The following is a 22,399-nucleotide window of genomic DNA, read 5'->3' as shown; positions in this document are numbered from 1 at the left end:
AATTTTAACCATCTTCCCTGTCCCTGCTGAAGAAAAGCAGGCCCAAACCATGATGCTGCCACCACCATGTTTGACAGTGGGGATGGTGTGTTCAGTTGTGTTGCTTTTACGCCAAACATAACGTTTTGCATTGTTGCCAAAAAGTTCAATTTTGGTTTCATCTGACCAGAGCACCTTCTTCCACATGTTCGGTGTGTCTCCCAGGTGGCTTGTGGCAAACTTTAAACTACACTTTTTATGGATATCTTTAAGAAATGGCTTTCTTCTTGCCACTCTTCCATAAAGGCCAGATTTGTGCAATATACGACTGATTGTTGTCCTATGGACAGAGTCTCCCACCTCAGCTATAGATATCTGCAGTTCATCCAGAGTGATCATGGGCCTCTTGGCTGCATCTCTGATCAGTCTTCTCCTTGTATGAGCTGAAAGTTTAGAGGGACGGCCAGGTCTTGGTAGATTTGCAGTGGTCTGATACTCCTTCCATTTCAATATTATCGCTTGCACAGTGCTCCTTGGGATGTTTAAAGCTTGGGAAATCTTTTTGTATCCAAATCCGGCTTTAAACTTATTCACAACAGTATCTCGGACCTGCATGGTGTGTTCCTTGTTCTTCATGATGCTCTCTGCGCTTTTAACGGACCTCTGAGACTATCACAGTGCAGGTGCATTTATACGGAGACATGATTACACACAGGTGGATTGTATTTATCATCATTAGTCATTTAGGTCAACATTGGATCATTCAGAGATCCTCACTGAACTTCTGGAGAGAGTTTGCTGCACTGAAAGTAAAGGGGTTGAATCATTTTGCACGCCCAATTTTTCAGTTTTTGATTTGTTAAAAAAGTTTGAAATATCCAATAAATGTCGTTCCACTTCATGATTGTGTCCCACTTGTTGTTGATTCTTCACAAAAAAATACAGTTTTATATCTTTATGTTTGAAGCCTGAAATGTGGCAAAAGGTCGCAAAGTTCAAGGGGGCCGAATACTTTCGCAAGGCACTGTAAATGCAAATCACCTATGTTTCCATTCTGGGCTGGCTGGTAAAATGCTTTGAAATGTCCAACGTGGCCATAAAGTCATGGTCTGTGCTGACCAACTCATTCACTTATCACCGAGAACAGTGAAGCCTCATTGTTGGTAAGAGTAAATTCTATATACACTGCTCAAAAAAAATAAAGGGAACATTTAAACAACACAATGTAACTCCAAGTCAATCACACTTCTGTGGAATCAAACTGTCCACTTAGGAAGCAACACTGATTGACAATAAATTTCACATGCTGTTGTGCAAATGGAATAGACAACAGGTGGAAATTATAGGCAATTAGCAAGACACCCCCAATAAAGGAGTGGTTCTGCAAGTGGTGACCATAGACCACTTCTCAGTTCCTATGCTTCCTGGCTGATGTTTTGGTCATTTTTGAATGCTGGCGGTGCTTTCACTCTAGTGGTAGCATGAGACGGAGTCTACAACCCACACAAGTGGCTCAATGCGAGCTGTGGCAAGAAGGTTTGCTGTGTCTGTCAGCGTAGTGTCCAGAGCATGGAGGCGCTACCAGGAGACAGGCCAGTACATCAGGAGACGTGGAGGAGGCCGTAGGAGGGCAACAACCCAGCAGCAGGACCGCTACCTCCTCCTTTGTGCAAGGAGGAGCAGGAAGAGCACTGCCAGAGCCCTGCAAAATGACCTCCAGCAGGCCACAAATGTGCATGTGTCTGCTCAAACGGTCAGAAACAGACTCCATGAGGGTGGTATGAGGGCCCGACGTCCACAGGTGGGGGTTGTGCTTACAGCCCAACACCGTGCAGGACGTTTGGCATTTGCCAGAAAACACCAAGATTGGCAAATTCGCCACTGGCTCTTCACAGATGAATGCAGGTTCACACTGAGCACGTGACAGACGTGACAGAGTCTGGAGACGCCATGGAGAACGTTCTGCTGTCTGCAACATCCTCCAGCATGACCGGTTTGGCGGTGGGTCAGTCATGGTGTGGGGTGGCATTTCTTTGGGGGGCCGCACAGCCCTCCATGTGATCGCCAGAGGTAGCCTGACTGCCATTAGGTACCGAGATGAGATCCTCAGACCCCTTGTGAGACCATATGCTGGTGCGGTTGGCCCTGGGTTCCTCCTAATGCAAGACAATGCTAGACCTCATGTAGCTGGAGTGTGTCAGCAGTTCCTGCAAGAGGGAGGCATTGATGCTATGGACTGGCCCGCCCGTTCCCCAGACCTGAATCCAATTGAGCACATTTGGGACATCATGTCTCGCTCCATCCACCACAGACTGTCCAGGAGTTGGAGGATGCTTTAGTCCACGTCTGGGAGGAGATCCCTCAGGAGACCATCCGCCACCTCATCAGGAGCATGCCCAGGCGTTGTAGGGAGGTCATACAGGCACGTGGAGGCCACACACACTACTGAGCCTCACAAAGTTGGATCAGCCTGTAGTGTGGTTTTCCACTTTAATTTTGAGTGTGACTCCAAATCCAGACCTCCATGGGTTGATAAATTTGATTTCCATTGATCATTTTTGTGTGATTTTGTTGTCAGCACATTCAACTATGTAAAGAAAACAGTATTTAATAAGAATATTTCATTCATTCAGGTCTAGGATGTGTTATTTTAGTGTTCCCTTTATTTTTTGAGCAATGTATACACTAGATTACTAACAAGGGGTGCTGTTTTGAAGCCACCGTGCCTCCATCTTGGCACTCCCCCACCAGTGTAAAACATATTTGTAATAGAAATGGATTTATGCCTGTCTACATTTGTTTTTGACGTGTTTACTCTGTTAAGGCACCGTAATGCATAGTTTTAAATTATATTATGTGAGCTAAACATAAAAAAACATTAAAACATAAATAAAAACATTTCCCTTAAAGTCCATTTTTTAAAGTTATTGTGTTACTGTCCCCACTACAACAACAGAAATGTAATTGTGACCTTTAAACATTTAATTGAAATACTGTAGGGGCAGCGGTCTAAGGCACTGCAACTCAGTGCTTGAGGTATCACTACAGATCCTGGTTACATTCCAAGGTTGTATCACAACCGGCCGTGATTGGGAGTCCCATAGAGCAGCACACAATTGGCCCAGCGTCGTCCAGGTTGCGGGGTAGGATGTCAATGTAAATACAAATGTGTTCTTAACTGTCTTGCCTAGTTAAATAAAGGTTAAATAAAATTAAAATAATTCCTTTCATTCCTATTGATGACTGCGCCTTCTGGGGAATGACAATATGGCCGACCGGTGGCTTCAAAACCACTCACTGGCCAATACATAACAAACGCAATCCAGGATTTATATACATTATTGGTATGAACCAGGCGAGACATTCTTCTTTTGGGAGTACACAAGTGTACATTTGGTCAGTGTTATTTGGTATCCTTGAGACGTCCTTACCCGAAACCAGTTTCCATTTCAAATTCAAATGGGTAGGGACGGTGTAAATTTGTAACCACCACGCCTCCATTTTCTTGGAATTCCATAATGCGCATGGAGAGCAGATCCATCCGCGTCTCCAGACAATATAGATCCTTCCTTAAACAAGTTTAGCTGTGTGTGTATTTAATCACCGTATTTTATGCGCAAATCCACACGGATTTATACACAATAAACATTATTACAGCAGTGGAATATTTCTTTGTTGTAGTGTCCCATATAGATTTGTAAATTTTGGCGCGTTTTTGTGCTGTGGAGGGATACTGCTGCATCGTGGTGGTATATACTGAAATGGGTCTCGCTGCCACACCTACGGATCTTGTATACTATGGTAGATAACGGGGCGCCAGCAGATGTGCAGTTCATTTACAGACGGCAGAATAATTACAGTAGTTTATCTTGTTGGAATTTATCAAGACACGAAAACGTCTTCTTCCCTTTCTCGTACCCCTGAAATAATAAAGGTAAGAGTTGACATTTACGGTCACACAGATTATTTCACATGGCTTTTTTTTTTCACGTGGTTTTTGCCGGTAGCTGATTTTTTTTTTTTTTGTAGTTTACGTTGCCTAGCTAGCTATTAGTTACCTGACTTTGATATATTTATTTGAAAGGACATGAAGGCATACATAAAAGGATAATTCATTCGAATGGTTTAAGCTTCAATCATGTTTTCTTTGTTGATGAATTGTATAAGAATATGTACTTCTAACGTTAAACCGTGACAATTGTTGGCACTAACGTGTAAATGTGCAACGGTCGATGCAAACGATTTTGTATTCACAATCAAATTAAATGTCCATGTGTAACGTCAGCATAGCTATACATAGCCCTTCTCTGTTCTGCTAACCTAATGTTTGCTTATGGTAACTGCACCTCTTTTGCCCTTTAAAATGTCTTCTGGTATTTAATTAAATGCTCATTTTAACCGGCAGTGCAGTTACAGCCTTTTCAACATGTTCCCCGAATAGGCCATCATTGTAAATAATAATTAGGTCTTAACTGACTTGCCTAGTTAAATAAAGGTTCAATTTCAAATAGAGGCATTTATGTGCGTATATTTCTGAAATGTGAGTGAATGGGAGAGCTGTAGAAGTTGATTTTAAACTGCAGTGGAACCTGTGTGTGTGTGTGTGTGTGTGTAAAATAATAATTGACTACTGAAGAACTGTGTGACTGACTGCTCAAGACTAGGTGATGGCAAGGTTTCGCAATAGCCAGTGGATGATCTTTATCTGGAGGCACCTCGGTCTTTGAATTGTTACCTAGTTGATCTTTACCATAGCCAAGTCCACGGAGTTGAGCACATACGTTTTTGAAATGTACCTCCGTCTCTGTTCGAGTCGCTATGCGTCGATACTTCAAATTGTACTCTCTTAAACGTGCCCAGTGTTTGCTGAAATCCATACATTTTAATAAAACGTAAATTAAATACAACCACCGACTATTTCCTCATTGTTGCTGTTGCTCTAATATGGCAACTCGGCGCGAAGGCGCATGTGCTAATTGCATCTCAACAAGGAAAGTTGGTGGTATTTGATTGTTCGTTTAATTTCTTAAATAGAAACGTTAAAGGCACGCAATCACAGGACAAACATGGATACACTAAGGGATTAAGTATTTCCACCTTTGAAGTATCGACGCAAAGCGACTTGAATGAGTCGAAGTTAATAACAAATAGTCTGCACTTAACTCCATGGAGGAGTTGAGGGACTTGGCTAGCATTACCTAGGCAAATTGTTTATTTTTAGGAGAAAAACACGCATTTGGCTACGTTGTGCTCCTGTTTAAATGATGTCATGGGGTTAAAAGCCTGTTGATGGTCACCCAGATTGGGGCGGGGTGAAGGATGTAAACATGAATAAAAGGTTGTGCTTGCAGTCAATGTACTAAGAGCATCACTAAGACTTATATCACAGGTGCATACTCAACAGGCTTTTTTTCCCTCTTCCCAGATTCTGCCAGAATGCTGCAGAGTTTCTCCCAGTCACTAGACTGGTTCTACTCGGAGCCTCTCTTGTTTGATGATGAATTCTGCCAGAGCTTGATGAAGGACCTACAGTCGCTCCCCACGCCACCCCAGTCCCCTCCATTGAAGACTGGACTCCATGCCAAACCACTTTCCAAGGAGGACCAGTTGAGCTACGTCTCAGACATACTCCTGGAGGATCAGGACCCACAACTAAATTGGAATTGTGACTTTTTGTACGATGGCGGTGCAACCGAGACAAAGGACCAACAGCCAGATGAGTCCGACGACTGTTTATGGCATTGCCTCGGTGATAAGTCTATGGAGAAGCTATCATCTGTGCTCTCCAGCAGCCCGCTGCTCTCGGACATAGACACAAGTATTTTCGAGGAAATTGCCGGCTCCACACTGGATTGCCACAGCGTGGCGCTCGCATGCCAAGCTTTGGAGAATGAGGATTTACTATTGGACAGTCAGGAGCAAGGCAGCGAGTCGACTTCAGACTACGGCTCAGCAGGAGGTGAATTCTCAACGTATTCGAGCAGTGCCAGTGATTCTGGTGAGTTGGTCCACATTCTTGGTCACTGCTTGTAAATGAAAAGGTTATACCGTGCATTTATTGACTTTCGTTATTTGCTTAAATGTGAAGAGGAACTGTTAGAAAGTTACTTTGGTACAGTAATGAGTTGATCATGCATGCTTTTAAATGTCATAATATAATAATAATAAGGGAAGTGAATTTAGGACTACTTTTTAATTTTTTTTTAATTGTATGTTTTTTTTCCTCACGCATTTCTGCAAAAATGAAGAACATTAATTATCTGCTGTGCAAGCTTGCAGTTCACTATAATTACCCCAAAAGGAAAGTTGGCTGCATTGCCCAGAAACTTGCAGTTAAAAATGTTAGTCTAAAGCCAAGGCATCTGAAATGCAGTTTTTCAAATGTTATCGGAATTGACTGCTAACCCAATCCCTTGTGGTTCTCCTCTACAGAGGAGGAGATAGACGTGGTGACAGTGAAGAGGACCACCAGCTCCTCACTCTCCCAGTCGGTAGAAGAGAGCCGGCGGCGACAGCGCGCCCTAAAGCGGCAACACCTGGAGATCCAGCTGCAGCACAACTACGCCGCCCCCTGCCCTGCATCGCCCCTCCACTCAGAGCCCTCGTCCACTTCCTACCACAAGCGCACCCGGTCCTCCGACTCCCACAGACACCACCATCACAGCTCGTCGGGCCGCTCGTCGCGACACAACCTCAGCAGTCAACAACACCAGTCTAGCTCTAGGCAGTCGACTGATGTGGAGGATGAGGAGGAGAGGAGGCATACCCACAACGTGATGGAGAGGCAACGGCGCAACGAGCTGAAGAACTGTTTCCTGCGGCTCAGGGACAACGTGCCTGAGCTGTCCAACAACGACAAGGCCTCCAAGGTGGTCATCCTGAAGAGGGCGTGCGACAGCATCCGTGGCCTGGAGCTGGCGGGCCAGAGACTAAATGACAAGCGAGACAAGCTCCGAGAGAGGCAGGAGCAGCTCAAAGTTAAACTGGAGCAGCTCAGGAGGCAATGGTGTGACTGACGAGATGAGGCACAAAACTAAATCGTTTAGAGATGATTTGAAAATACTGGTCTTGACTTAAGACTTGATGCTGCGCACACTCAATGCATGGTCTCATCCATCCACGGTGGTGACTGTTTAAGAAGTGAAAGTTGCTGAGAGACGGTTAACCCGTATCAGTAAAAAAAGTTTGGTTTGGAACAACAGGTCCATGTTCAGCCTAGTACAATAATGTTAGTCATTTATTGTCCTAGCGATTTGCCAAAGTCATTGTTCATAAAATAGACTATGTAACCAATGTTACATAGACCAACCATATACATCTATGTTGTAGAGTAAGCTATATCAAATCGAGCAGCCATTTTGTTAGTGAAAAATGGACCTTGTGTATATACAGTCTCTTCCACATTCCCCATATGTTATGAAATTCCCACTGGGTAGAACTGTCTATTCCATGTTGGTTCAGCATTGAAATGACATGGAAACAACATTGATTCATCCAGTAGTTTGGTTTTTTGTTTTGTTTTTTTGGGCTGGATCCAAAGTTTAAAAATTTAAGGGGTTGAAGTAATGTATGCCAATTATTGCCATTAATTACTAAAACTGTTAATTACTACTTCCATTTACTCACGTGAACTTTAAAGACCTGACCTGTTAAGAATTTGGTGTGTTATTGTGGAACAATGCCTCATGCCTTAACTCATTCTGTTATGTTTTGTTAAAAGCATGATTACTGTACTCTACCTCAAACAGGTCTGAAACCTGAGAATTTGTTTGCTCTCTTGGAAGCAACTATATATAGATTTAGTTGTATATATTTTGGTTTTATTGTATCATAAATTATTTTAGTATTTTTTTGGGGGTGGGGGGTTCATTTGCAAGTTAAAGTTCTGTTTATCAGCAGCACTTTGTTTTTTATAATGTAATAAAGAATGGACAAAAGTCAATGTTTACTGGAGTTATTATACAGAATGTGAAATACACCTGTACAACTTGTTTACCTCACAGGAAGGTACATCCAAGAAGACCGCTATCGCACAATCGGTGTGCGGTACATGTATAAGTGTTTGGGTCAAGGTGAGTGGGTGGATGATTGACAGTTTGAAGATTGTGCAGTACCTGATTTGGAATGGCACCATAAACTATTTTCAAAGTCTTGTCAAAAGATGAAGGGGATTATCTCAAGATGGGGTGTGTCTGATAACCCAAGGAGGAATTTGCCCATTGTGCTCAAAGTACAGTGTGCAAAGATGGAAAGACACTTGACCTTTCTCTCTTGCATGAATACACCCAACCACCTGCCTGAGATTCATATGACCCCAGTTCTTCACTTTGACCGTTACCATCCCAATACTTTCAGAAAACCAACAACCCAAATTGTGTACATACAATCACATTCACTACTGTAACCCCAACCCACCTACCCCATGCTCCAGATGTACTGACCGTTTAGTTTGAGTATCTAGCTCAGGTTCTCATGGTACACAACATTACGTAACTCAGAGAGCACTGTAGTGAATGCCTCAGTGACATGGATTGCCCACATCGGCACACAAACTCCTCTGAACTATTACCAACAACTCAAGTCTGCAGGGCAGGCTTTTGCTCTTTAATATCTGGTCAAGAGTACCCCTACTGGCAGATGTTGACGCTCTTCCTGCCTGGCTGTCATAAGCACCCTTGTCAGCTATCTAATGCCCTGGGGGTAGTCTATGATGTCATCATGACATCCACTCCTGGGGTGTGTTTATTACTGCACACGAAAGAAAATGTTTTGCAACAAAAATGTGTCTTATTAGACAAGTCCAGGTTGTTCCTCCCTGTTTCAGTCAGTTTTTGTCCATTTGATGCTTAATGAACATGACCCTGGCTGCCATGAGTCAGGCAGAGCTAGCTGAAGGCTGATGATGTGTCCCTGGACGGTCACTCACTGCCAGAGGTCATATGAGGTAGGCTTGCAGGTTGTGGTTACTTTTTTTGGTATGAGTAGCCTTTCAGCGATAAACCATGCGAAAGGTCATTGTTGGGTTACATTAACAGAAAGTAAATGATAAAATAACAGACTATACACAAATGACAAATGCCAACATGTCTTTAGAAGTGCTTGTTTAACCATCACACCCAGGTGAATCAATGGAATTCCCAATAACAGCCTCATTCTTCAAGCTTTTACTGAGCACAAAGGGCATGCTAATGTAGCTTTTGCCTCTGCCATCATCATCACAAGATTGCTTTGAAAAGACCAGTGAGTCTGAATGGTCGTGCAACTTCTGGCACTTTTTCACCCTCTCTCTTTCATCCTTTGTGTTCCAAGTCATTGGGCCATGGATCTAATCAAGTGGTGTGGAGAGGAAAGACTCCACAGAGTCTGCATCCCTAAGTAGGATGCCTTTCTAAAACTGTACTTCTGAAAATGTGGTTAATTGTGGATGTGGGCATTGTGGTGTGGGGGTCGAGATAGATGGATGGCATGGGACGTGATGTTCTTTAAGATGCTAATGCTTCATTGGTTCCAGGACTTGCTCCCATGTGACTGTCTGCAGACATAGAGGTGGTAAGGAGGAGGAGGACACAGTACAAGGTATTAGTGCACAACCATTCAGGAGCGTTCAAGCCCTCGTATTAGGTGTCACTTGTCAAACATTGTCTTGTGCATAATTAAAGTCAGTGTGAATCTGAGGCAGTAAAAAACAAGTGCTCAGTGAAAAGCAGTGACTTTTCAAGAATCTCTTTACTGTTGACATTTCCCAAGCTGGAGTTTAGTTTTGCAACTCACGCAGGGTATTAAACCAAGTATCCATAGTAAAACCCTTTAAAACAAGCCTCCCGTCCCCAAACTGTCAGCACCCTAAGAGAGATCAAGTGTTTCTTTGTAGAGGTAACATCATACAAACCGGTCTGCCTGTACCCCTGGGGCTCTCTTCCTCTTTATCTCTCTCTTTCCCACTCATTCTCACACTGTTCACATATGTGACGATGTGGATAGGTACAGAAATCATGGAAACGCTAAATCAGAGAATTATTGTGTGTGTGTGTGTGTTTACACTTTGAATGTCACACAGTCAAGCAAAAACCAGTTACCCACATTCTTTATTCTTTGTCACTGAATGAATGGTAGGACTAGATCAAGTCTCTATGGTGCATCCAGGAAATATGACAGGTTGCTTTATTCAATGAATCTGTAGATCTGAATAAGTCAAGATCTGGAGGCAGTGAAAAAAGGCTAAGAGGAGTTTCACTGAGCACAATGTTTCAAATCTATTGTCTATACATTTCGTTGTTAAAATAAGTAGAATAGAATTAGAATATTTTTTGTAAGGCAAAAAAAGGACTCATATTTTCTTTGCACAAACATGATAATTCACGTTGGGACAGAGCCATTTGTTCACATTAAATTACAATGTGAATGATTCAACTTTTTTGGGGAGTGTAAAATGTGTTACACCTAGTCATTGTGATTGATTAGTCCGCTGGAGCATGCCCTCTGTGGTTTAGAGAGAGAGATATCATCTTTATATATATACCATTATGGCAGCGCCATTGAGGCAATCTGCGTTTTGAAGTAGTCCATTTTCTTCTTATACTCCTTCTATGAGGTCGCAGTCAAACTGAACGAGTGCATACTTCCAACTAGTGTTTGCTCATAAGTATAATTAATTGGCTGATCCCTCCTGATGACCTGGATGGAATCATGTGATCCTTCCTAATTAATAGGAAGTCCTACTCAGTTGACTATTTTGAAATGGTGGAAGCCCTCAATGTCATTGTCCATGCCAAAACTGGTTTTATCCATCTAGAGTCCCTTGGGTGGCATGTAGCCTGGCGGGTAGGAGTGTTGGGCCAGTAATAAAGATTGCTGGATTGAATCCTGACCTGACAAGGTGAAAATCGGTCTGTCTTCCCCTGAGTAAGGCGCCCGGGGAACAGTTAACCCACTGTTCCCCGGGCGCCGATGACGTGAATGTGGATTAACGTAGCCATCCTCATCTCTCTGATTCAGAGGGCTAAATGCGGAAAACACATTTCAGTTGAATGATTTCAGTTGTACAACTTACTAGGTATCCCCCTTTTCTCAATCTAACTCTATGGGTTACGCCTGGCTTTGACTGGAGGCTGCAGAGGAGGGAAAGGATTAGCTACCAAGCAAGCCGCAGAGGCCATATGCCCTGTTGCCTCACTGATTAGAATACAAACAGTGGCGACCCGTCATTCAGGGCAGGTGGGGTTGCACATTTTTAGGTAAAAATAAAATAATATATACAGTTTGGTAAAAAAGTATTTAGTCAGCCACCAATTGTGCAAGGTCTCCCACTTAAAAAGATGAGAGATGCCTGTAATTTGCATCATAGGTACACTTCAACTATGACAGACAAAATGAGAAAAAAATTCCAGAAAATCACATTGTAGGATTGTTTATGAATTTATTTGCAAATTATGGTGGAAAATAAGTATTTGGTCAATAACAAAAGTTTATCTCAATACTTTGTTATATACCCTTTGTTGGCAATGAGGTCAAACGTTTTCTGTAAGTCTTCACAAGGTTTTCACACACTGTTGCTGGTATTTTGGCCCATTCCTCCATGCAGATCTCCTCTAGAGCAGTGATGTTTTGGGGCTGTTGCTGGGCAACACGGACTTTCAACTCCCTCCAAAGATTTTCTATGGGGTTGAGATCTGGAGACTGGCTAGGCCACTCCAGGACCTTGAAATGCTTCTTACGAAGCCACTCCTTCGTTGCCCGGGCGGTGTGTTTGGGATCATTGTCATGCTGAAAGACCCAGCCACGTTTCATCTTAAATCCCCTTGCTGATGGAAGGAGGTTTTCACTCAAAATCTCACGATACATGGCCCCATTCATTCTTTCCTTTACACGGATCAGTCGTCCTGGTCCCTTTGCAGAAAAACAGCCCCAAAGCATGATGATTCCACCCTCATGCTTCACAGTAGGTATGGTGTTCTTTGGATGCAACTCAGTATTCTTTGTCCTCCAAACACGACGAGTTGAGTTTTTACCAAAAAGTTATATTTTGGTTTCATCGGACCACATTCTCCCAATCTTCTTCTGGATCATCCAAATGGCTCTCTAGCAAACTTCAGACGGGCCTGAACATGTACTGGCTTAAGCAGGGGGACACGTCTGGCACTGCAGGATTTGAGAACTCTGGCGGCGTAGTGTGTTACTGATGGTAGGCTTTGTTACTTTGGTCCCAGCTCTCTGCAGGTCATTCACTAGGTCCCCCCGTGTGGTTCTGGGATTTTTGCAAACCGTTCTTGTGATCATTTTGACCCCACGGGGTGAGATCTTACGTGGAGCCCCAGATCGAGGGAGATTATCAGTGGTCTTGTATGTCTTCCATTTCCTAATAATTGCTCCCACAGTTGATTTCTTCAAACCAAGCTGCTTACCTATTGCAGATTCAGTCTTCCCATCCTGGTGCAGGTCTACAATTTTGTTTCTGGTGTCCTTTGACAGCTCTTTGGTCTTGGCCATAGTGGAGTTTGGAGTGTGACTGTTTGAGGTTGTGGACAGGTGTCTTTTATATTGATAACAAGTTCAAACAGGTGCCATTAATACAGGTAACAAGTGGAGGACAGAGGAGCCTCTTAAAGAAGAAGTTACAGGTCTGTGAGAGACAGAAATCTTGCTTGTTTGTACGTGACCAAATACTTATTTCCACCATAATTTGCAAATAAATTAATAAAAAATCCTACAATGTGATTTTCTGGATTTTTTTTCTCATTTTGTCTGTCATAGTTGAAGTGTACCTATGACGAAAATTACAGGCCTCTCTCATCTTTTTAAGTGGGAGAACTTGCACAATTGGTGGTTGACTAAATACTTTTTTGCCCCACTGTATATATTTTGGGGGGGTGCTTGCCTTTTTTGCTTGTTATTTTTGCATTAATATGTGTCACAGATCAGTTTGTAAAAAAATATCTACCATACAGTTGAAGTCAGAAGTCTACATACACCTTAGCCAAATACACTGCTCAAAAAATTAAAGGGAACACTAAAATAACACATCCTAGATCTGAATGAATGAAATATTTTTATCAAATACTTTTTTCTTTACATAGTTGAATGTGCTGACAACAAAATCACACAAAAATTATAAATGAAAATCAAATTTATCAACCCATGGAGGTCTGGATTTGGAGTCCCAGATGTGCTCAATTGGATTCAGGTCTGGGGAACGGGCGGGCCAGTCCATAGCATCAATGGCTCCCTCTTGCAGGAACTGCTGACACACTCCAGCCACATGAGGTCTAGCATTGTCTTGCATTAGGAGGAACCCAGGGCCAACCGCACCAGCATATGGTCTCACAAGGGGTCTGAGGATCTCATCTCGGTACCTAATGGCAGTCAGGCTACCTCTGGCAATCACATGTAGGGCTGTGCGGCCCCCCAAAGAAATGCCACCCCACACCATGACTGACTCACCGCCAAACCGGTCATGCTGGAGGATGTTGCAGGCAGCAGAACGTTCTCCACAGCGTCTTCAGACTGTTACGTCTGTCACATGTGCTCAGTGTGAACCTGCTTTCATCGGTGAAGAGCACAGGGCGCCAGTGGCGAATTTGCCAATCTTGGTGTTTTCTGGCAAATGCCAAATGTCCTGCACGGTGTTGGGCTGTAAGCACAACCCCCACCTGTGGACGTCAGGCCCTCATACCACCCTCATGGAGTCTGTTTCTGACCGTTTGAGCAGACATATGCACATTTGTGGCCTGCTGGAGGTCATTTTGCAGGGCTCTGGCAGTGCTCCTCCTGCTCCTCCTTGCACAAAGGCTGAGGTAGCGGTCCTGTTGCTGGGTTGTTGCCCTCCTACGGCCTCCTCCACATCTCCTGATGTACTGGCCTGTTTCCTAGTAGCGCCTCCATGCTCTGGACACTACGCTGACAGACACAGCAAACCTTCTTGCAACAGCTCGCATTGATGTGCCATCCTGGATGAGCTGCACTACCTGAGCCACTTGTGTAGGTTATAGACTCCGTCTCATGCTACCACTAGAGTGAAAGCACCGCCAGCATTCAAAAGTGACCAAAACATCAGCCAGGAAGCATAGGAACTGAGAAGTGGTCTGTGGTCACCACCTGCAGAACCACTCCTTTATTGGGGGTGTCTTGCTAATTGCCTATAATTTCCACCTGTTGTCTATTCCATTTGCACGACAGCATGTGAAATTTATTGTCAATCAGTGTTGCTTCCTAAGTGGACAGTTTGACTTCACAGAAGTGTGATTGACTTGGAGTTACATTGTGTTGTTTAAGTGTTCCCTTTATTGTTTTGGAGCAGTGTACATTTAAACTCAGTTTTTCACAATTCCTGACATTTAATCCTGGTAAAAATTCCCTGTCTTAGGTCAATTAGGATCACCACTTCATTTTAAGAATGTGAATTGTCACATAATAGCTTTTATTTCTTTCATCACATTCCCAGTGGGTCAGAAGTTTACATACACTCAATTAGTATTTGGTAGAATTGCCTTCAAATGGTTTAACTTGGGTCAAACGTTTCGGGTAGCCTTCCACAAGCTTCCCACAATAAGTTGGGTGAATTTTGGTCCATTCCTCCTGACAGACCTTGTGTAACTGAGTCAGGTTTGTAGGCCTCCTTTGCTCTCAAACACTTTTTCAGTTCTGCCCACACATTTTCTATAGGATTGAGGTCAGGGCTTTGTGATGTCCACTCCATGTATGTAAACTTCTGACCCACTGGAATTGTGATATCGTGAATTATAAGTTAAATAATCTGTCTGTAAACAATTGTTGGAAAAATGACTTATGTCATGCACAAAGTAGATGTCCTAACCGACTTGCCAAAACTGTCGTTTGTTAACAAGAAATTTGTGGAGTGGTTGAAAAATGAGTTTTAATGACTCCAACCTAAGTGTATGTAAACTTCCGACTTCAACTGTATGTCATTGAGTTAATAAATCCACATACAAACATGGTCTCTTTTTTGCTTTCTTGAGTAAGGCAGCTCCAAAATGCAGGTTTCATCGTAGCTCAGTGCTTTCTGTGGTGGTGGGGCAAGCCAGCAGAAAATACAGAGCGTTGACATCTCCTGTAAATCACATATGGTAATCGTGCTGCGCTACATGCTACCAGACAACAGTGTGTGAGAGGTTGTTGGAGTTTGTGGAGGTGATAGACAGAACTGGTGTTGGCCTCTCCAACACTATCAAACAAGTCCTAGCGCCACTGAATGTCAAGGAGAAACTGGTTGCACAAACCATTGACGAGGCAGCTGTGATGAGTGGTAATGTACATGGTGTCCAAAAGCTACTGAAGGAGACTTACCCAAACGCGCAATTTGTGCACTGTTACACACACCTACTGAATCTAACACTTCAGCAACTTTGTGCTGGGAGAGTGAACGTGTTTAAAGTGACCTATCTTCCTTTTCCACCTCTTTCACAGGCTCACCCAAAAGACTCAACACTCTCACGGAATCAACTAACAGACTTGTCCCCAGACCACCGGGTACACGATGGAACTTTAAAGGCAGAACCGTCAATGCTGTGTGGGAGGACCACGAGACACTGGCCCTGTGCATGGAGGACATCCGCACACAGCCTGGATGGGATGACATCACCATCAGCAAGGATTATGGCCTGTCCATGAAACTTAAGGATCCTACAAGTTATTTTCCTTGGTCATGCCAGAGGTGGATGTTTTGTACAGCATAATGCAGAAACAAACCATTGATGCAGCAGGAATCGCCGGTGAAATCAACAACTTCAAGGTGAACATTCAAAACATTTGCGAGCAAAGTAATGCACTGGCCAAAGGACATGTTGATGCCACTGAACCAAGGCAGAGAAAACTTAACACTGCACCCGTGATGGAGACATGCGACACAATTGCTGCTCATGTGCAATAAAGGTTTTTTGAAAGTGACCACTTAATTGCTGCAAAGTTGGTGGACAGCTCATTTTTTCCCCAGTATGTACATTCCTTTCTGACCACAGAACTCCAGTGTGCTACCAAGCTATGGCCTGTGGGCAACCAGGAGAAGCTGAAAACGGAGCTGCCCACTCTCTACTGACATCCTGAGCTGCACACTGGAAGGACAGCACATTCTTTATTAAAATCACTCTATGAGAACAACCTGCAGGAGGCCTTGTCTGAGACGGTCTCTCTTCTCATAATCAGCATCACCACTCCGATGACAACCGCAGAGTCAGAGAGAAATCTTTCCACCCTTAAAAGGATAAAAATCTTCACACGCAACTCCATGGGCCAGAAAATGTTAAATGCATTGGCCATGCTGTCAATCCATCATGACTTCATCCAAAGAATGCCAGACTTTGATGACAAAGTAATTGAGAAGTTTAATCACAAGAAGGACCACCGTGCCAACTTCCTGTTCAAGTGAGCACAGCAATGGTGAGTCCATAAATATGTCTAGTATGCTGCTGCATAAGTGATGTAATATGCCAGGGAGATACAGTATGTATACGGTAGCTAAGAAAGTAATACTAAGTGTATGTAGAATGTGTTACAAGCCAAACAGTATTGCCTCAATACAGGCAAAAATTATTCCCAGTGTCAATCTTTGGCATTTGGCCACAGGTTGACAAGTGCTTCAAGCATTCTGTCAATGTAAAACATTATTATGAAGCAACATGCTGGGCTGAACTTTCCTGAACAACCTCAATGGTTACATAGGCCGCCACTGTAGCGTCCCTATTCTGTGACCAGTCCTGAGGGACATTATTGTAACTCTCCCCTTTCTCCGTTTTTGCATTCTTACAGTAAATAGAAGAGGAGATGAGCAGAATTTGAATGGAGAAGTGAAAGTGTAGATGGTGGGTGGGTATTTTATTTCTATTCAACCTTTCTTTTAACAGAAAGTCATACTGAGACCAAGGTTTCTTTTACAGACGTGATAGTGTAAAAGTGGCTAACGGTGGTCCGTTCCCTTTCACTGTGGCGTGACTGGGGTGTATGGGGAAGCTAGGGCCATATGTCGATGATGACTGTCTATGGCAGAACAGGGTTGAAGGCGGGGGTTAGTTGGCGGTGGTGGGGGGGCTTGTGCCTGCTGTTTATATTTGTTTATCCCCCTTTTACCAGCAACCCGCTAAGTCACTAAAACATGAAAGAGATTTTAGTGAATTTCAAACAGGGCCCAACAAACACTTCTCCGAAATCCTTAAAAGTGTCCTTCCTCCATGCAGAAAGGGCCCTAACTGGGAAGAAAGTGTGCAGTTTACACAAGCAACACTACAAAACTGTATATTTTTTCAATTGAACCTGTCTCTGTAGCTCTGACAGAGATACTTCAAAATAGTTTCTTGGTGGAATTCAGTGGAGACCATTTTAAAATGGATTGCGATCTAGTAATCTTGCAATTATTTTTCTATTAATCTAATAAATATTAAGTCGGTAGATAATGCACTCCTTCCATTACATGTGATTGTAGCTCTACATCGTATGATTCATTTGGCCAAACGTTACATACAGCTATAGCCTACATAGTTCAAATTTCTCACATGACAGAAACGACACACACTCCCCGTAGCCCGCTGGTGGGACAATGACTTAACTGAGCAGAAGACGGTTATGAGATGTGGACGAGGACAGGTGAGGAGGAGTCAGCTTTGTGATATGGTGTTCCATGTGGAGAGTGTAGAAACAGGTAGGTGTCTGTCTGTCTGTCTGTCTGCGTCTGTCTGTCTGTCTGTCTGTCTGTCTGTCTGTCTGTCTGTCTGTCTGTCTGTGTGTGTGTGTGTGAAAAACTGTAGCTTTGGCAAGTACTATATAAGTACCACCAATCTGTGGCTGCAACCCTTCTAAATTTAGTAAAATTAAAGACCTTCATAGAAAATGACTCAAGTAAAAGTCACCCAGTAAAATATTACTTGAGTAAAAGTCTAAAAGTATTTAGTTTTAAATATACTTAAGTATCAAAAGTAAAAGTATTACTCATTTCAAATTCCTTATATTAAGCAAACCAGACGGCACAATTTTTTTTTTACGGATAGCTAGGAGCACACTCCAACACTCAGACATAATTTACAAACAAAGCATTTGTGTTGAGTGAGTCCGCCAGATCAGAGGCAGTAGGGATGACCAGGCATGTTCTCTTGATGAGAGTGTGAATTGGACCATTTTCCTGTCAAAATGTAACGATTACTTTTGGGTGTCAGGGAAAATGTATGAAGTTAAAAATACATAATTTTCTTTAGGAATGTACTTCAGTAAAAGTAAAAGTTGGCAAAAATATAAATAGTCATGTAACAGAATTCTTACATTAGTGTTTCTCTTGTCTTGATGACCAGCCTCTCTAAGCACTTCATGATAACCGAGGTGAGCGCGAAGGGGCAATAGTCATTTGGGCATGTCACCTTGTTTTTCTTGGGCACTGGAACGATGGTGGTCTCCTTAAAGCAGGTGTGGACTACAGCCTGGGACAAGGACCGCTTGAAGATGTCCGAGAAGATGCCCACCAGCTGGTCAGCACACACTCTGAGGACGCGGCCAGGGATGCCATCTGGGCCGGTGGCTTTGTGAGTATTCACTCTTTTGAGAGTTTTCCTCACGTCAGCCTCAGAGAGCGAAAGCATCTGGTTGTTCGGAGCAGCAAGAGTCTTCCTGGATGGCTCGGTATTGTCTGCTTTGAAGCGAGCACAGAATGTATAAAGCTAGAGAATGCCGTTTTACGATCCCGTAAACAATTGTACTATTGTGTATGTTTTTTCATGTTATTTGTAACTTATTTTGTACATAATGTTTCTGCCACCGTGTGTTATGACCGAAAAGAGCTTGTAGATATCAGGACAGCGTTCACTCACCCCATACTTGATGAATACTTTTCTTCAATGAGTCGGATGGGAAGGATTTACTTCAGACGCCTGACAAGGCCCTCATCCCGGTCATTCACAGGAGAAAGAGACAGAGGTATCGAGGACAAAGGTCCGGGTGCCTTGTAAGGATTCGTCGCCGAGGGGATAATCTACCTTTACCATCAGTCCTATTAGCCAACGTACAATCAATCGATAAAAGAATAGACGAAGTACGATCACATATATCCTACAAACAGGATTTTTTTTTTTTTAACTAGGCAAGTCAGTTAAGAACAAATTCTTATTTACAATGATGGCCTAGGTTACAGTGGGTTAACTGCCTGTTCAGGGGCAGAACGACAGATTTGTACCTTGTCAGCTCGGGGGTTTGAACTTGCAACCTTCCGGTTACTAGTCCAACGCTCTAACCACTAGGCTATCCTGCCGCCCCATTAAAAACTGTAACATCTTGTTTCACTGAGTCGTGGCTGAACGACGACATGAATAACATATTTACCACACTATTTACCAAGAGAGTTTTCATCTGTATTTTTTGTAGCTGTCTATATACCACCACAAACCAATGCTGGCACTAAGACCACACTCAATGAGCTTTATATGGCCATAGGCAAACAAGAAAACGCTCATCCAGAGGCGGCGATCCTAGTGGCCAGGGACTTTAATGCAGAGAAACTCAAATCCGTTTTACCTAATTTCTACCAGCATATTAAATGTGCAACCAGAGGAAAAAAAAAAACTCTAGACCACTTTTACTCCACACACAGAGACATGTAGAAATCCCTCCATTTGGCAAATCTGACCATAATTCTATCCTCCTTATTCCTGCTTACAAGCTAAAATTACAGCAGGAAGTACCAGTGACTCGGTCAAAAAGAAAGTAGTCAGATGAAGCAGATGCTAAGCTCCAGGACTGTTTTGCTAGCACAGACTGGAATATGTTCTGGGATTCATCCGATGGCATTGAGGAGTACACCACATCAGTCACTGGCTTCATCAATAAGTGCATCGATGACGTTGTCCCCACAGTGACCGTACGTTCATACCCCAACCAGTAGCCATGGATTACAGGCAACATCCGCACTGAGCTAAACGGTAAAGCTGCCACTTTCAAGGAGTGGAACTCTAACCCGGAAGCTTATATGGAACCCCGCTATGCCCTCCGATGAACCATCAAACAGGCAAAGCGTCAATACAGGACTAAAATTGAATCGTACTTCACCAGCGCCAACGCTTGTAGCAGCGCTTGCAGACTATTACAGACTACAAAGGGAAGCACAGCCGCGAGCTGCCCAGTGACACGATCCTACCAGACGAGCTAAATTACTTCTATGCTCGCTTCGAGGCAAGTAACACTGAAGCATGCATGAAAGCATCAGCTGTTCCGGACGACTGTGTGATCACGCTCTCTGTAGCCGCTGTGAGTAAGACCTTTAAACAGGTAAACATTCACAAGGCAGCAGGGCCAGACGGATTACCAGGACATGTACTCCGAGCATGCGCTGACCAACTGGCAAGTGTCATTTTCAACCTGTCCCTGACTGAGTCTGTAAACCAATGTTTCAAGCAGACCACCATAGTCCCTGTGCCCAAGAACACTAAGGTAACATGCCTAAATGACTACTGACCCATAGCACTCACATCTGTAGTCATGAAGTGCTTTGAAAGGCCGATCATGGCTCACACCAACCAACACCATTATCCCAGAAATCCTAGACCCACTCCAATTTGCATACCGCCCCAACAGAGTATGCAATCTCTACTGCACTCAACACTGCCCTTTCCCACCTGGACAAAAGGAACACTTATGTGAGAATGCTATTCATTGACTACAGCTCAGCGTTCAACACCATACTGCCCTCAAAGCTCATCGCTAAGCTAAGGACTCTGGGACTAAACACCTCCCTCTGCAATTGGATCCTGGACTTCCTGACGGGCCGCCCCCAGGTGGTAAGGGTAGGTAACAACTCATCCGCCACAATGATCCTCAACACGGGGGCCCCTCAGGGGTGCGTGCTCAGTCCCCTCCTGTACTCCCCGTTCACTCATGACGGCCAGGCACGACTCCAACACCATCATCAAGTTTGCCGATGACACAACAGTGGTAGGCCTGATCACCAACAACGATGAGACAGCCTATTGGGAGGAGGTCAGAGACCTGGCCATGTGGTGCCAGGACAACAACCTCTCCCTCAACGTGATCAAGAGAAAAGAGATGATTGTGGACTACATGAAAAGGAGGACCAAGCAAGCCACCGTTCTCATCGACGGGGCTGCAGTGCAGTAGGTTGAGAGCTTCAAGTTCCTTGGTGTCCACATCACCAACAAACTATCATGGTCCAAACACACTAAGACAGTCGTGAAGAGGGCACGACAAAGCCTATTCCCCCTCAGGAGACTGAAAAGATTTGGCATGGTTCCTCAGATCCTCTAAAGGTTCCACAGCTGCACCATCGAGAGCATCCTGCCTGACTGGTTGTATTACTGCCTTGTATGGTCTTGTATGGCAACTGCTCAGCCTCCGACCGCAAGGCAGTACATCACTGGGTTCAAGCTTCCTGCCATCCAAGACCGCTATGCCAGGTGGTGTCAGAGGAAGGCCCTAAAAATTGTCAAAGACTCCAGCCACCCTAGTCATGGACTGTTCTCTCTGCTACAGCACAGCAAGCGGTACCGGAGCACCAAGTCTAGGTCCAACAGGCTTCTTAACAGCTTCTACCCCCAAGCCATAAGACTCCTGAACAACTAATCGAAGGGCTACACAGACCCCTCTTTTATGCTGCTGTTACTCTCTGTTTATTATCTATGCATAGTCACTAACTCTACCTACATGTACATATTACCTCAACTAACCGGAGCCCCCGCACGTTGACTCTGTACCGGTACCCCCTGTATATCGCCTCGCTATTGTTATTTTACTGCTGCTGTTTAATTATTTGTTACTTTTATTTTCAATTTTTTTCTTAAAACTTCTTAAAAGCATTGTTGGTTAAGGCCTTGAAAGTAAGCATTTCACTGTAAGGTCTACACCTCTGTTGTATTTGGTGCATGTGACAAATAAAATTAGATTTGATTTCAAGCTCATCTGGGAGGGAGGCTTCGGTGGGTACCGAATAACTGGATTTTCCTTTGTAGTCTGTGATAGTCCTTGCCACATGCGACGTGAGTCTGAGTTGTCGGACATCAATTCAGGTTTGAGTCTGTATTGGCCGAAGTGGGGGCGGGGGATGGTTTTGTACACGTTGCGGATGTTTGTGTATACATGGTCAAGCACAGGGGATACAGATGTAACAGATGCATTTAGGAAGAGTCACTGGTGGTAACACTGTTTGAATAGTGCTGGGTTGACCACCGTTTCCTTGACCTGTTTTTTTTCTGGTCAGGTTTGAAATGATCTGCCCGCATACCATATGAAGAATCGGATCAAATTGCGATTCAAATTCTGATTCAAAAATCTCTTATTATTTCAAATTTTTACTTACTCTCTTTCAAAACTTTTCTCATTTCACAGAAGTAATATAACACAGAATTGCACACACCCCAAATAATCAATTTTGGTTTAAATATAAGTTGAAAAAAGTATATTCAAAAGTAAAAAATAAATACAAATA

At 43.6% G+C, this 22,399-nt stretch overlaps 1 protein-coding gene across 1 annotated transcript; it reads left to right on the top strand.

Moving 5' to 3' along the window:
* Window positions 1–3,738: 3,738 nt before the first annotated feature.
* On the top strand, window positions 3,739–7,921 carry LOC110527649 (transcriptional regulator Myc-2). The gene is made up of 3 exons (XM_021609062.2): window positions 3,739–3,913; window positions 5,405–5,977; window positions 6,412–7,921. Exons 2-3 carry the CDS (start codon window positions 5,416–5,418, stop codon window positions 6,993–6,995), a joined length of 1,146 nt encoding a protein of 381 aa, XP_021464737.1. The 5' UTR covers window positions 3,739–3,913; window positions 5,405–5,415; the 3' UTR covers window positions 6,996–7,921.
* The last annotated feature ends 14,478 nt before the right edge of the window (window positions 7,922–22,399 follow it).

Source organism: Oncorhynchus mykiss, chromosome 7, assembly GCF_013265735.2.
Source record: "Oncorhynchus mykiss isolate Arlee chromosome 7, USDA_OmykA_1.1, whole genome shotgun sequence".
In the NCBI taxonomy this organism is placed as follows: Eukaryota; Metazoa; Chordata; class Actinopteri; order Salmoniformes; family Salmonidae; genus Oncorhynchus; species Oncorhynchus mykiss.
This window is presented reverse-complemented; position numbering and strand designations above follow the sequence as displayed.

Coding starts and splice junctions, on each gene's coding strand:
- LOC110527649 (XM_021609062.2), top strand. CDS start 5,416: ATGCTGCAGAGTTTCTCCCAGTCACTAGACTGGTTCTACTCGGAGCCT. Junction 5,978..6,411: donor GAGCAGTGCCAGTGATTCTG/GTGAGTTGGTCC, acceptor TCTCCTCTACAG/AGGAGGAGATAGACGTGGTG.